The sequence below is a fragment of the Leptodactylus fuscus genome, chromosome 4 (genome assembly GCF_031893055.1).
Source record: "Leptodactylus fuscus isolate aLepFus1 chromosome 4, aLepFus1.hap2, whole genome shotgun sequence".
Taxonomy (NCBI): domain Eukaryota; kingdom Metazoa; phylum Chordata; class Amphibia; order Anura; family Leptodactylidae; genus Leptodactylus; species Leptodactylus fuscus.
In genome coordinates, this window is record NC_134268.1 from 74,136,264 (window position 1) to 74,151,573 (window position 15,310).

The 15,310-nt window shown below is 40.9% G+C and overlaps 1 protein-coding gene across 8 annotated transcripts in view; it reads left to right on the forward strand.

Annotated features, from left to right (window-relative positions):
* Nucleotides 1–15,310, forward strand: part of PTPRM (protein tyrosine phosphatase receptor type M) — a 568,788-nt gene that overhangs the window by 472,773 nt on the left and 80,705 nt on the right. For all 8 annotated transcript variants that reach the window (XM_075270676.1, XM_075270675.1, XM_075270678.1 and 5 more), the window contains 2 exons: nucleotides 1,269–1,356; nucleotides 6,586–6,662. In XM_075270676.1, the coding sequence (XP_075126777.1) occupies nucleotides 1,269–1,356; nucleotides 6,586–6,662 (165 nt within the window). The remainder of the gene's footprint in view (nucleotides 1–1,268; nucleotides 1,357–6,585; nucleotides 6,663–15,310) is intronic.

Consider the following 15,310-nt stretch of genomic DNA (forward strand, 5'->3'; position numbering starts at 1 on the left):
ATTTAGCCATTCCGGGGTTTGGCTCAAAAAAATCACAGCAAAATCTGCAATTAAAACATGGCTTTTCCACATTGTAGGGCCATAATTCTAAAAGGGGTTTTAGGCTTAGGCCCCATGTAGTGGGCCACAGCCAAAAAGTGCTGCAGGACAAACCATGGCAGAAACGTATTGCGTTATTTCCTGCAGAACTTTTCACAGAAAGTCCGCAGAACTTTCCTGCTTCACTTATATGAGAATTGCCAGCATTTCCGTAGGTATAATTGACATGCTGCGATTTTCAAGAACGCAAATGCCAATTTTTTTTTTTCCCATCTAATAGATCATGAATGGGAGAAAACAAGAAATAGCCTATTTGAAAACTTGAATATTTCTAAAAAAAAAAAAAAAAAAAATTGGATAGGGATAGCCCTATGAAAAAATCAACACGAAAAATTAAAACATTTTGTAGATTTGTTGGTTGAAAAAATTGTTTAAATAACCTATCGTTTAAAGGGGTGTTCTATTCGTATGCTTTTAATGGCATATCCTTAAAATAAGTTCTCAATGGAAGATTGGGAAGGGTCCAGCTCCTGGGACATCCACCAATCAACTGCATTGACTGTGATATACCCAGACTAGTACAGCTCCTTACACTGTGTAGCTGGTGAAGTTACTGTCAGCATGGTCCTTGTGCACTGAATAATGATACATAACCCCTGAATTATTAGTTAGTTATGGACAATCCCTGCTCTTTATGCCATTAGCAGCTACTGTATGACTATGTAACGTACGCTTTTTTTTCCTACAATTCTAAGCCTCTATTGTCGATATACTTGCCAATTATTTCTCCGTTCTCATCCAGCCCTTGGAAGCCGGTCCATTTCTGTGATGACTTGATCTACATGCACATTGTTGAAGCTGATCATACTCTTTTGTGAATATCCATTTATCTCCCTATTATGGCTTGTTCTAGTCTCATTATCTAAAGAGGAAGCATGGGTGGTATTGCTTTGAAAGGCATATGCGATACTGACAACATAAATTGTACCTTGCGTGTTCCACAAATGAAGCAGACATGATTGTTGGGATAGATCTCCAGATAATTAAATCATTGTGAACCGCCAAGGCAATCATTTCTATCACTTCAGTCAAACTGGCATTTCCATTCTTTTAAGATGTTATTGCTGTAATTCTTCCCCTAACCTTGGACTACATATATTTCTTTATATTCCTTTTTCTATGTGGCGTAACGTTTAGTGACACTTTTTTTTTTTTTTTTTTTGTTACAGAGCTTCTTTGAAGGACAGTCAGCACCGTGGGAGTCTGCAAAGAAAGACGAGAACAGAATGAAGAATAGATATGGGAATATCATAGCATGTAAGTGTTGACAGTATGATAGTGGCACTGCATATCATTCCCTTCCAGTGCCAGCTCTGATACTAATGACCGGGGAAATTTACCAGCATGCATTTGGAGGACAATTATATATAAAGTTCCCCCTGAGCAAAATTGTGTTTGCTTAATGAATGTCTAAGTCTGCAAATTAAATATATATTAACCCTCCTTGACCCTGAGCACTGCGAAGGTGGAGCTAGATTTTTTTTTTTATTGCTTTTTTTTTCGTTTTGCTTCATCTTCCTATTGTGAGGACGAGATAATTATGCTTCAATTTATCTAAAGTTACCATTTTTTGTCTGGGAGAGATTTAGGTCTGAAATTAAATAATTCATTACGCAGGCAAATTTATAACCTTTACAAATGTGAAACATCCGCGGATCGTTCATAAGAAAAGGTTACAAATTTTGCGCCTGTTAAATAAATCATCTGAGTCCAAAGAGCAGGCATATATTTAAGAATTTCCTGTCGTATAGACAATTATGCTGCAACTTGCATAACCAAGTCAATTTCCTCTTTTAAGTTTATAATGTTCTCAGCGGGGATACAAACAGAAGTTAAAATAGTGGAAAATCATAGATAACAAAGCTGTTTATTATGAAATGAGAGGCGTAGCTCATTTGTCAGGTTCTAGCTTAGTACCTAAGATGTAAACTGTAATACCAGAGCTAGTCATGGGCAGCATGGGGCTCAGTGGTTAGCAACGCAGCCTTGCAGCGCTCCAGGACTAGGTTTAAATCCAACCAAGGACAACATCTGCAAGGAGTTTGTATGTTCTCCCCATGTTTGCCTGGGTTTCCTTCCACACTCCAAAGACAGACTGATAGGGAATGTGTTTGGGAGCCCGCTGCGGGACAGTGACCACTAAAAGTCTGTGGAATATGTTGGTGGTATATGAGTAAGCTACACAAATATAGACATAAATAGTAACATATGGTATTACAGTTTGGTTCTAGTGCTTCTCACAATGTGCAGTGCTTAGGGTTGAGTGATCGGATCCTGATCAGTGATCGAGCAAATTTCACGAACGGGGTCGGCTGGAAAATGATCAGAAATCGGATTTTGAAATCTCAAGATCGGCTCAACCCTAAAAGTGACTTTTCCCATAGAGAAGCATTGACTAGGGTTGAGTGATCGGGATTGGGAAAGATCGGATCCCGATCGGCGATCGAGCAAATTTCACGATCGGGATCGGCTGGAAAATGATCAGAAATCAGATTTTAAAATCGATCCTGAAATCTCAAGATTGGCTCAACCCTAGAACTGGCCTCCAATGGTGAGGTATGGCAAACTCCCCGGTGAGATGTAGGACTCTAAAGCAGAAACTGCACTGATAATACCAATCTTATAGTTTCTGTGGCTAGAGAGACTGAAGGATTTGTAATGAATTCTGAATTCTCTAATCTGGATGCACTCTGTATTTGGCCTGCATGGTGATATTTGTTTGGCGCTGTTAGTGAGATGTAGTCCTGCACTGTGGGGTTTGGAGAAGACCTTTGGGCCACGCTGGTGTTTGGCTCTTCTGAGAGATATTTTCTACTGGACATTGGCATGGTAAGGGAGATATTTTAAGCTAGTTGCTGATATCTAGCTGCTGGAGAGGTATTTTCAACTGAATGCTGGGGAGGTATGTTGTGCTGCAATGTAGTATTCGGGGTTATTACATGGATTATTTGTTTTTTGCTGTGGTATTTCTTGGCCACTGGTGAGGGTACTATGTGTACAACACAGTGATGTGTTTGGTCCTCCGTGGTAGTCTTTCTCTGCTGGTGAGAAACCACAAGAGATGGACTGATGATGCCCAAGTGCAAAAAGTTTGAGATCTACTAGACCACCACTCAGATATTGATAGGTATTGTAGCAAATCTTTGTATTGTGGCTGATGTTATTCATCTTCTACATATACTTTCTTTCAAGCTAGCCAAACATCTATGCATGCCATGGTATGCCAGTATCATCAGAGCTCAAATGTAGTTCTGATTATTAACTATGTTATCTATATACATAGATTGAACATAACAGCTAGAACACTCCTTTTTTACATATTCAGATTTATCCTTTTGTGACACGTCTGCCATCATCAGAAATGCCTCCTTTTTTACCAGTAACATACCTTAAATCTCTGTTAATAAACTTTATTTCTTGTGCTGTTCTAAAAATCTGTTTAGGTACAAAGTATGTCAGACCTGACAGAGTTACGAAGGGGTCTTATTGGTGGTGTCCACTTGGTAGGGTCATCTGTGACAAGAGTTGCTGAGTTGATGGATGAGTCAAGGTCTACTAATTCCTTGATCAATCTCAGTATTTGAAGACTAACAAAAAATCCATACACAGAAGTAGCTGTGGTCAAAAGTCAAAACTTGACTTTGGTTTGGTTATTACAGCACCACCATGAATTTCATCTTTGTGCAGCACATGCCTAACAGTTTTCACTGATACTGGTGCCCTTAAACTTGCATTCAGCTCTGGAGCAATGTGAGGGGCTGTAGTTTTGGTTGCACTTCCACAATGTTCTCTACTGTCTCATGTCAAGTTTTGATTTTCGACCACGGCTGCATCTGCCTGCAGATGTTTTGCCAGTCTTTTCATACTGAGATGTGGCCACATATCTAATAGACCTCATCTCAACTCCCTACCAAGCGCACACCAAAAATTATTCCTCTTTAGATCTTTTCAAGGTCTGACGTATCATGCCCCTAAAGCAAATAATCAGATTTTTAGAAGAGTAAGTAATAAACAGCGATATAACTACATGAATGAGAAAAAAGTGGACGCTATTGGTGATGGCAAGTGTGTCAACAAGAGTTAAAAATTAGAGATGAGCAAACAGTAAAATGTTCGAGGTTCGATATTCGTTTAGAGTAGCCCCTCAATATTCGACTACTCGAATCGAATATCGAACCCTATTACAGTCTATCCTCCGAGCAGTCTTCTCCGTGCAGTGTCCCCGCGGCAACTTCCGGCTCTGAATTCACTCTGCCAGGCATCGCACCTGGGCAGAGCTGACTGCGCATGCCCGCACTACAAGCGGACATGCGCAGTCGGCTCTGCCCAGTCCCGATGCCTGGCAGAGTGAATTCACAGCCGGAAGACGCCGCGGGGAAGCTGCACAGAGAAAACTTCTAAAGGTAGGAGAAGAACCAGCGTTGATTGGCCGACTGTATAGTATTCGGCCAATCAATGCTGGTTCTGCATCGAACTTTTACATTCAAATAGCGAGTGGTACTCGATCAGGTACGAGTATTTCGAATACCGTAGTATTCGATCGAATACCTACTCGATCGAGTACTACTCGCTCATCTCTGTTAAAAATGACTGTGTAAAAATAGTTCTTATTTCTAACCCATGCAGTTATCTGTGTCTACCTGTCTATCCATTGCTTTACATTTAACTTATTCATTATATATACGTTGTAGTCATTTATCGCATATGATACATTTGTTTCTGATTCATAGTTCTATAAAACCAATCTCTACATTTGTCTTCCTGGCGTTGGAGTATCATTAATGTGCCATCCAGTGTAAATGGAATATAAATCGCTTCTCGCCCCTCTGTTAGAATATTTAGTATCCAGATATATTCTACCTAAATAACTTGGAGCATGTATGTCAACTGTTTTTTTTCTCCCCTCTCATATTCATTCACCTCTCAGTAACGTAAGCTTATATTGACGGGCACATAACTTTGAATACAAATCTTTAGATTTCGGTATTACATTAGACTAAATGTCACTTGCTGACATTGTTGACTTTTTGGTACAAGAGCTTAATTAAGCCCTGTGGTGCATTAGGAACTAGCTTGTATCTTATCTTGGTGCAAGGGAAGGACGCAATAAGGAACTGTGCCATCAGGAAGAAAAGTAATTTATTACAATGAGTAAGAGGAGCTCGCACAGAGCACCTGGACAAGACCCATTTTAATTTAATTCAGCAGACAGATAGACCTTTTGGGAGTCTGCAAAGATTTAAGTTTGCAAATTCCATTCTACGGTTCTGTACAAGCCAGGAAATCCTAATCATTAAACTTGTTATATTTATTCATTTTCTATTTCTAACATTTTATAGTAAAGTGTTTTTGAATGTAAAGGTGTTCAGTTTTTATTCTGGTGATTTTCAGTATAAATATACACTGTATGTATACTGTATATAGTCATTCTGCCGCTGTCACAAACCCAGTGATCATATATATTGAAATGTGTCAACTATATCAGTATTCTTAGGCTTGTTCCACTGATGCTTTTAAAGGACAGGCAGCTCTTTCATTTAGTTAGCTAGTTGCACAATTCTATGGAGGACTGACTGGACATCTCCACAATAGATGCAATAAAAGAGAAGTTGGACTGCACTCCGAAGTGGTTTTTCAAGAGCTTGCTTATTTATTAGTTCTGCAATACAATTAGAATCCATACAATTCATATAGCCGCTTATCAAAATACATCAATACTTGAATCAGACGTCTGTGATTTGGATATATAAGGCTTTGATCTAGAGAAATATAATAGCAACGCCTGTAGTTCCATTCTGACGCCCATGACAGGCTCCTATTTGGACCCAGAGCTACATCCACACCTGTTCCTTTTTGAACTTGCAATTTTAGCCTGATGAAGGGCGCAAAAGCTTGAAATGTTTCTTTATATACCTTTAGATCAACGCGTTATATATCCAAATCCTCTGATTCAAATCATAGACTTCTATATCCAAGCCCTCTATCTGAATTGTATGGATTTTACTGTATTGCAGGATTAATAAATAAGCAAGCTCTTGCAAATCCACATGGGAACGCAGTCCAACATCTCTACTATTTTATTCTCTCTCTGCTATGGTCTTATTTTGGAAACAAACACATCAAATTATTTTTCCAATATTTAGACTTTTAGAGATGTCTCTTTGGAGGCTCGCGGGACAGATTGAGAAAATCATCTCTTTAATACATATTCTAGTATTTGTCCCACAATGGACATGTTATTTATTTCTAGATTTCACATTGCTTATACCGAATGCCAACAAATTCCACAGCCCTGTGCAAAGATTGTCACCATTTACAGCTTGTCGTAGAATTTGTGTATCACAATGAATTACCATATAGGAATTACCATAGAAACTATCATTTGCTTTGCCTGGAAGAGAAAGGAATATATTTTTTTTATACATTTGCAGTTTTAGTAGACAGTGTTTATGTTCTGAAACATATTACATCTTCTCTTTTTTTCAGATGACCATTCCCGCGTGAGACTACAAAACATAGAAGATGAATCCAGCTCCGACTATATCAATGGAAACTACATTGATGTATGTACACATAATAATATTGAACACTTTTTTATTCTTTTCCATTTCCGGCTTATAATATTACATTGCAGTGCATTGTCTTGTAGATTGTAGGTTTGATACTGTACCCCAGAAATAAATGGGCAACCCTGACAGCAGATTATCCATAGGGGAGAATTTGCACTAAATTAATTGCAAGGATAGCTCATAGATGAATACTAAATTTTTGTGAAGCTTCTTTTGCATGATACATACTATATAGCTATATCAGGGCTGTGGAGATGGAGTCAAAATCGAGTCGGAGGTGGAGACAGTTTTGGGTGGTGTCTGAGTCAAAATAAAGTTACTAATTCTGACTCATCCATCAAAATAAAATTCAATATTTTCAATATTGTATAATAATTAGATATATAGTTTGTTCCATATTTACTTTCACTCGGCAGCTTCGTTGCAAATTAGAGGATTTTTACTGCTTCTGTGTTGATGTGGCTGTCAGTCATTTATGAAGGAGCCTAAGCAAGAGATGGAGTTGGGTGGTGGAAAAAGTGAGAAGTCAGAGTCTTTGTTTTGGTCTACCAACTCTACAGCCCTGCAGCCAAACCAACGTAAATCATAGGGACAAGCTCTTCTCAGATCGAGTCTTGCAGTCTGAAGGAAGGCTTGTTGATAGGAGACTGTCTGAGTCCTTTTACTCAGGCAGACTTCCTTCCCAAGATGAGTCACAGTTGATACAACATATCCATCAATACTTATTTAGCTTCTATATGCTGCACAGATGTAGTAATGTTTCCTTTGACACATAACAAGTGAATAAGACTGAGGCATTGAGTATGCTTCTGTCGCTTTCTGTGATGTGACATCACACTGTGCAAGTTATTATTCTGCAAAGTCATGTTAAACTTTACTACATTTGTAAATGCATAAATTGATTGTTAAAGAGGACCTTTCATGTCCTCGGGTACATGCGATTTTCTACACCGCTAGAAAGCTGACTGTGCGCTGAATTCAACCCACTATCGGCTTTCCTGTTATGTGCCCTGGGGGAAGAGATATTGGTGCAATTACCGATAGCTCTTCACTGTCAGAAGGGCGTTCCTGACAGTCTAGCTGGGAATGCTGCTCCTGACAGTACTGTCCGTAGCGCTATACTGTCAGAGGGGGGCGTTCCTTATGGCCCAGCCATGACACTGAGTGGTGAGGAACAACCCCCTCCCCCTGACCATACTCATCCATAGACTAGTACTGGGGGGCCGTTCCTCAGCACTGAGTCATGACTAGGTGGTGGGAACGCCCCCTCTGACAGTATAGCACTGCGGACAGTACAGTCAGGAGGGGACGCTCCCAGCTAGACTGTCAGGATGCCCTTCTGACATTGAAGAGCTATCTGTAATTGCATTGATATCTCTTCCCCCAGGGCACATAATGGGAAAGCCAACAGGCTTTCTAGCGGTATATAAAAACACATGTGCCTGAGGACGTGAAAGGTCCTCTTTAATCGCATAGTTCATCCACATACCATTTGCATTTACAAGCAGTAGATTCCCGGTTTACATGAGGCGATGAACTGACAAAATGTTTTTCATGCCTGCATAAAAAATGAGATCAATGACAAACAAGCATTTGCTCATTTGTCGGCTGATCGATGGCATGTTTACATGGTGCAAGGAGCAAAAACAAATGTTTGTACAAACGTTCATTCAGCTGGTTATCGGCCCATGCAAAAGGGTCTGCAGTCAGAATAGACCTTTAGGTAAACTGCTGAATAATTGAAGAGAAGCTTTATAGGGACCTGTTGGTTGTTTTTAGTGAATGCTGTGGTCCTCCAGACATGGCTGTGGCTTACTGAAGTGAATCCTTCCTTGTTTTGTTGTTCATGTATCAGCTGGATGTACCACAATGTGTTCAGTTCAGCCATCTAAGTTCTGGCTAATACAAGGACCAAGCTTTCTGGCCCAGACATTGTGGCTAGGGCAAATAAAATATAGTTAATTTCTAGGGGAGAAAAAAAAAAGTAAATTCTATGAATACAATACTCCATGTACTTTATAACAGTTTCTTTAGATTTAGAACGACATAGTCTGGTGGTCTGCAGACGCAGCCCTGTCCATCTTACCTCCAGACAGAAGTGCGGACAATGTAAATGTTATGTCTCTCTTCTGTCACCAATTTGGCATGATTCTTCATTAAATAGAAAGCTGTTTGCATATTAATGTGACAAAACTATGTAATTCCTAATGCTGTGATTTGCAATCTCTTGTCATCTCGGCACTTTTAAGTTCCCTTCAAAGGAGTGTGCAGCTGTTAACCAATGCTTCTAATGCAAGCAAGCCATTTCATGAAATATGTAAACCCTTTAATTATTCAGCACCACGTCTTTGTTCACATTGCATCATGTTAACTGGATGTTTTACATTAGAATGAACTGTCTGAGAAATGGGAAGTTTGTAGATAAATCAATTAATATGAAATTCTAATTGAAAATAATGGCAAACTCAGTGTAAATATGCACAAGTAGTTACAGACAGTTGCTTTGCATGAAAAGCAGCGGTCTGTAATAAGCACTTACACGCTGGGGTGGAAATGTCTAATACTATACAATAATTCCTATTGCAATTCAAATTAGACTTTATATTCTGTTATAAAAGCATCCTTATCTGCTTGTATTATTATAGTGACCTATTCGGGAACCTTGGAGGAAAGACATTTTGCATAATTTCAGGTTTATAATCCAAATTGCTTCATGTGACACATTATCAAAATGAACCTGTCACCCTCATACATTAGCTGATATATACAGAGTTATCATTAACTTGGAATTATACCTCAAGAAAATGATGGGATGTGAAATATTCGGTGACAGTGTTTTCATGTAGTGCAAAACATGTACAATACAAACTTGGCTAGTCAGTCTTCTAATGTGCCGGATTTATTACAGTGAGTGATGCTGAGTGATAAATGTGATGACTTGTCTAAGAATATACCACCTACATGTTGTCACACCTTGTGCTAGAGTTGTGCACCAGATTTATGGTGCACTATGCGGCATTGTATGCCATTTCCCATTTTCAAGCCATGCCCCCCTCACTGCAGTGAGGTCCACAATCCCCAGTAGGGCAGCGGTCTGCCTGAATACGAACCACCAGTTAAACTGCACTGGCAGTGATGTTGTGTGGCACCAATGTGAACAGGCTGCAACAGACTCTCACCAGTTAACTTCACTGGGAAAGCATGCCTGTGTATAGCAGTTGAGTGAAGCCAAATGAAGCCTTGCAAGAAGCACCTGCTAATTACAGCAGAGGAACCAGGCCCTAGCATATGCTTCACTCTACTACACAATCAAGACTGCCAGGGGTTAACTTCACTCCTGGTCAGTAACACAAAGAATTCCTTAACCTGCTAGGAGCTGCAATGCAATTAGACAGTGAATAGGCTTTACTGATTCCCACTGGCAGAGCCAAGGAATCCTAACTTGGTCCCTAGACAGCTCCTGTCTTTCTCTGGAACCTAGCCCTAACCTCCTGTCTCAAGGTGTTTCCAGTCAAAGTGTGCGCAGCGGGCGGGCGTCGGTTCACACTATATAAAGGCTAGTCCTCGCCCAACAGGGCGGTGGCCATGACGTCACAGATCATGCTCAGTATGGGCAAAATGGGACTTTGCCTCTGAGCGGCTCCAAAACGTCTGAGCGTGCTCAATAGGGAAAGAATGGCACTTAGCCTCTGAGTGGCTCCAAAATGTCTGAGCGTGCTCAATGGGCCGAAAGCTTGACTTAGACTCCAGACACCTCACTGCCGAGGGCTAGATTGGCCCGTAGGTGGCGCTATGCGCTGGACGGGAAGCCTTGAGAGTCATTTTTTGAGGTGACTTCCACCTCAAAATAAACCTGCAAAAACTCAGTATGAACATACCCTAACAGGTATATTCTTGACAGGGTTTTAACCCTTCCCTATGCAACCGCCCACCTGTTTATACATATATTGACAGATGTTACAAGTTGGGCTTCTGCCCCCGCACACCCTCACATTGTCCAGTCAGTGCTGTGTCACACTGTGCTTTGACAAGGGGAATAGTGACGCCCAATTGCACACTTGTCCATAAGTTTCTAGGACAAATAACATACAAATAGAAAATAGAAGATTCTCCAGCATTGTTACAGTATTTCCAGAGAAAAACAAGTACATTACTACAGAAATTCACCTGCTGGGAGAGGTGACAGATCCTCTTTAAACCGAAACCTTTCTGAAGGTAAACATGGGCATTGGTGTAGTAGAAGACAAAAGGTGACCTTTCAGTCCAATTCCAAATAGTTCCAGGCACAAGCGTTCATATACAGTGTTATAAGTATCTCTCTTTCACACAGATCCTTGCAGCTTCAGTACACCTAGTACATGTGACCATAGTAGAGGTTATATGCAGGAGTCATACTGTATATTTGTGGGAAAAACTTTCCTGTATGGGATGCAATCTCATCCATCGCAGTAAATATATATCTACTGCACTGCACAACAAAAAATCCATAAAACAATGCTATACATTCAGACTAAAGGGTTAAAGGTTTAATGGATTAAAACTTCTCCTAGTGCAGGTCCCACTTATCGATGTAAATGCTGCCCACATCGCGCCAGTTCTGAGTATTTTACTCTTAACTTCCCTGCAATGCTATAAAAGCTGTCGAATTGTTGCCAGCTTGGAGTAGCATGTACATTAGTAAATACCTTAGGACCATCTACTGCAGTGAATACATGGCAAGAGCTTTCCAGATAACCCATTTAAGCTTTATATTATCCTTCTCCTTTTTCTTAGAATTATTGAATCATATTACAGTATATGAACCTATGCTACTTGTAGGGGAGGTAGCTCAGTATTAACAAAGGTGCGGACCCAAACAGTCAAAGACAGGGACACGAAATATGCAGCAAACAGGTTTATTTAGAAAAAACAGGAAAATACATAAACCTTGACTTCGGGCACAAAATGGGCAAAATAAAATACATCTTTAACTTCAGGCAAAAACAAAATAAAATCCTGCTCGTCTGAGCCATTAACTAAATAGGACTGTTAAACTAACTAAATGTGTGGCTTACTACCAGGCACAGGAACAAAACAAGCACAATATTGTCTCATCGGACTCAGGATTACAGGACAGACCCACACACCTCCTTTCACTCCAGGGATCTGCATTGGAGTGCAGAATTTGCAGCCTATTTCTAGCCCAGTAATGAGCCAAGGACTCACATCTGAAGCTGAGGCCTACTCAAGACCCGCACTGGACCACACATAACTTAAAAACCTGGGGGAGATAGAACATGATTCCAGCACCCTACCTGTCACCTTGTCACATACCGTATACCAGTATATTCTTTTGTATATGTTATGGGAATAAGTATGCAAATACATATAAGGGAAACATATAAGGCTAATCTGTCTCTATGCTGATACAGTAATTTTTCCGATGAGACAATACACCCCTCCTGACCCAGTATATAGTTTGATATTTTACCTTTTTGATATTCCTGTTAGTTTATCAGTTTGCCCAGTCATTACATGCATCCCTCCACCGCTTCTATCATTGAGTTTACACCTTATGAAGTCAGCTCATTCTGGGTTGCACGTGCAGTAATTTAACATGGCCAAAGCATTCCAAACACATTTCTCATGCACATAGTCCCCGGGCGAATCTGCACCTATTACAGTGGTGTTACATGGTGGTATAGGATTCTCATTTACCCAGTTTAAGAGTAATTCTGACAAGTCTCCAATAAGGGGAAGTGTAATTATTGCCGTTCTTTCTCCATACCAGCTGCTCTGTGCGGTCCTGCACTACATTCCTTGCAGTGTCTCTAAACTGGGACACACCACTGAACACTTACTATTTCCTAGATGCAATTTTGTTTTTCCTGTCTAAAAAAATCCAATTCCTTTCCAGCAGTGGCAGCGGTTTGTCTTGCTCAGCAATTCTTGCTGGCTCACAGGCCTTGTTCCCATCCTTTTAATGTTCAGCGGGGACCGATTACTTTATTTGTTTCAGAATTATTAATATTTGTGTGCATTATTTTGCACATTGAGCTGCAGCGTGCCATTAATTAGTGCCAATGCGTCTTGCTACAAATTACTGTGTATCTTTAGGACAGCAGGTGGTGAATAGCTTCAAAGACTACAGAAATTAGTCCCATTTTCTGTCTCTAAAGGATGTGTTTCGTTTAACATTCAGCTCATGTCCCAACATTGCCTGCCTGAGATCTCATGGAGAGAGATGTAACCATGAAGCAGGCAATGAATGTACAGTTCCCCAGATCTCTTCCTGTGAACTCTGTCTCCTGCTAGGATTAGCTTTATTACAGCGGCATACTTGTCAGCTTGTGCTGATGTTTTTTTCTGACTATAATTTGGAATGAGGCTCTGAGTTTAAGCATCAGCACTCTCCAAAACTTCTGTGATGTCTAACTGTGTCTTCAGCTTGCATTACTTTTATTGATGACAATAATAAAACCTCCGTGGTCTGCTTCCTACAGGTCCTGCTTCTTTCATTTGTTCTGTAAATCGGATTAATAGCTACAGGAATACCATAATGAAGGGCTTTAGGCTTTAAAAGTATTACTTAGCTAAACCTGGTGGGAGTTTCTTATTAAAGGGGTTTTCCAGAACTTAAATATTGATGACCAGTTCTTAGGATAGGCCATCACTCTCAGATCAATTGAGGTCAGGCTCCCAGCACCCTGCTGATCTGCTCTTTAAGGAGGCCACTGCAATCTAGCTAACACTGCAGATATTTCATTGGTTACCACATACACTCACCGGCCACTTTATTAGGTACACCATGGGATTAACGGGTTGGACCCCCTTTTGCCTTCAGAACTGCCTCAATTCTTCGTGGCATAGATTCAACAAGGTGCTGGAAGCATTCCTCAGAGATTTTGGTCCATATTGACATGATGGCATCACACAGTTGCCGCAGATTTGTCGGCTGCACATCCATGATGCGAATCTCCCGTTCCACCACATCCCAAACATGCTCTATTGGATTGAGATCTGGTGACTGTGGAGGCCATTGGAGTACAGTGAACTCATTGTCATGTTCAAGAAACCAGTCTGAGATGATTCCAGCTTTATGACATGGCGCATTATCCTGCTGAAAGTAGCCATCACATGTTGGGTACATTGTGGTCATAAAGGGATGGACATGGTCAGCAACAATACTCAGGTAGGCTTTGGTGTTGCAACGATGCTCAATTGGTACCAAGGGGCCCAAAGAGTGCCAAGAAAATATTCCCCACACCATGACACCACCACCACCAGCCTGAACCGTTGATACAAGGCAGGATGGATCCATGCTTTCATGTTGTTGACGCCAAATTCTGACCCTACCATCCGAATGTCGCAGCAGAAATCGAGACTCATCAGACCAGGCAACGTTTTTCCAATCTTCAATTGTCCAATTTCGATGAGCTTGTGCAAATTGTAGCCTCAGTTTCCTGTTCTTAGCTGAAAGGAGTGGCACCCGGTGTGGTCTTCTGCTGCTGTAGCCCATCTGCCTCAAAGTTCGACGTACTGTGCGTTCAGAGATGCTCTTCTGGCTACCTTGGTTGTAACGGGTGGCTATTTGAGTCACTGTTGCCTTTCTATCAGCTCGAACCAGTCTGGCCATTCTCCTCTGACCTCTGGCATCAACAACGCATTTCCGCCCACAGAACTGCCGCTCACTGGATGTTTTTTCTTTTTCGGACCATTCTCTGTAAACCCTAGAGATGGTTGTGCGTGAAAATCCCAGTAGATCAGCAGTTTCTGAAATACTCAGACCAGCCCTTCTGGCACCAACAACCATGCCACATTCAAAGGCACACAAATCACCTTTCTTCCCCATACTGATGCTCAGTTTGAACTGCAGGAGATTGTCTTGACCATGTCTACATGCCTAAATGCACTGAGTTGCCGCCATGTCATTGGCTGATTAGAAATTAAGTGTTAACGAGCAGTTGGTCAGGTGTACCTAATAAAGTGGCCGGTGAGTGTATATGTGATACTGCAGTTCTGTCCCATTCAAGTAAATGAGACAAAGCTATATGTAGTACCAGGCTACCAGAATATTCGATTAATAAAGGGTCTGCAGCATTCACCACATCAGAGGGGCTTCCAAGAGTCATATCCCCACTGTTCTACTGGTCAGCAGTATTAAAGGGGTTTTCTAGTTTTCCAACTTTTTTTTTTTTATTGAAGTCATCGATAATAGAGATGAGCGAACACTGTTCGATTGAATACATATTCGATCGAATATCAGGCCATTCGGGGTATTCGATTGGAATCGAATACCACGAGGCAAATGCAGTAAAAATTCGTATCCCCTCCCACCTTCCCTGGCGCTTTTTTTGCACCAATAAATGTGCAGGGGAGGTGGGACAGGAACTACGACAACGGAGGCATCGAAAAAAATCTGAAAAAGTAATTGGCTGGCTAAATCAGGTGACCTCCAATTTATACGAATGGTGGATTTAACATTCGATTAATTTGAAACTGTGAACTATGTGACTGTGAGACAGGGATAGATCTACAGGCAGGGTTAGCTAGGGATTACCTTTATTTAGGTGGGAATGTCACTCACCCAGCTCTTTAGGGCTCTATCTGGTCGGGATCCCTGTCAGCTTGCGATATGCGTGAGCTGACTTTTTCCCATAGGA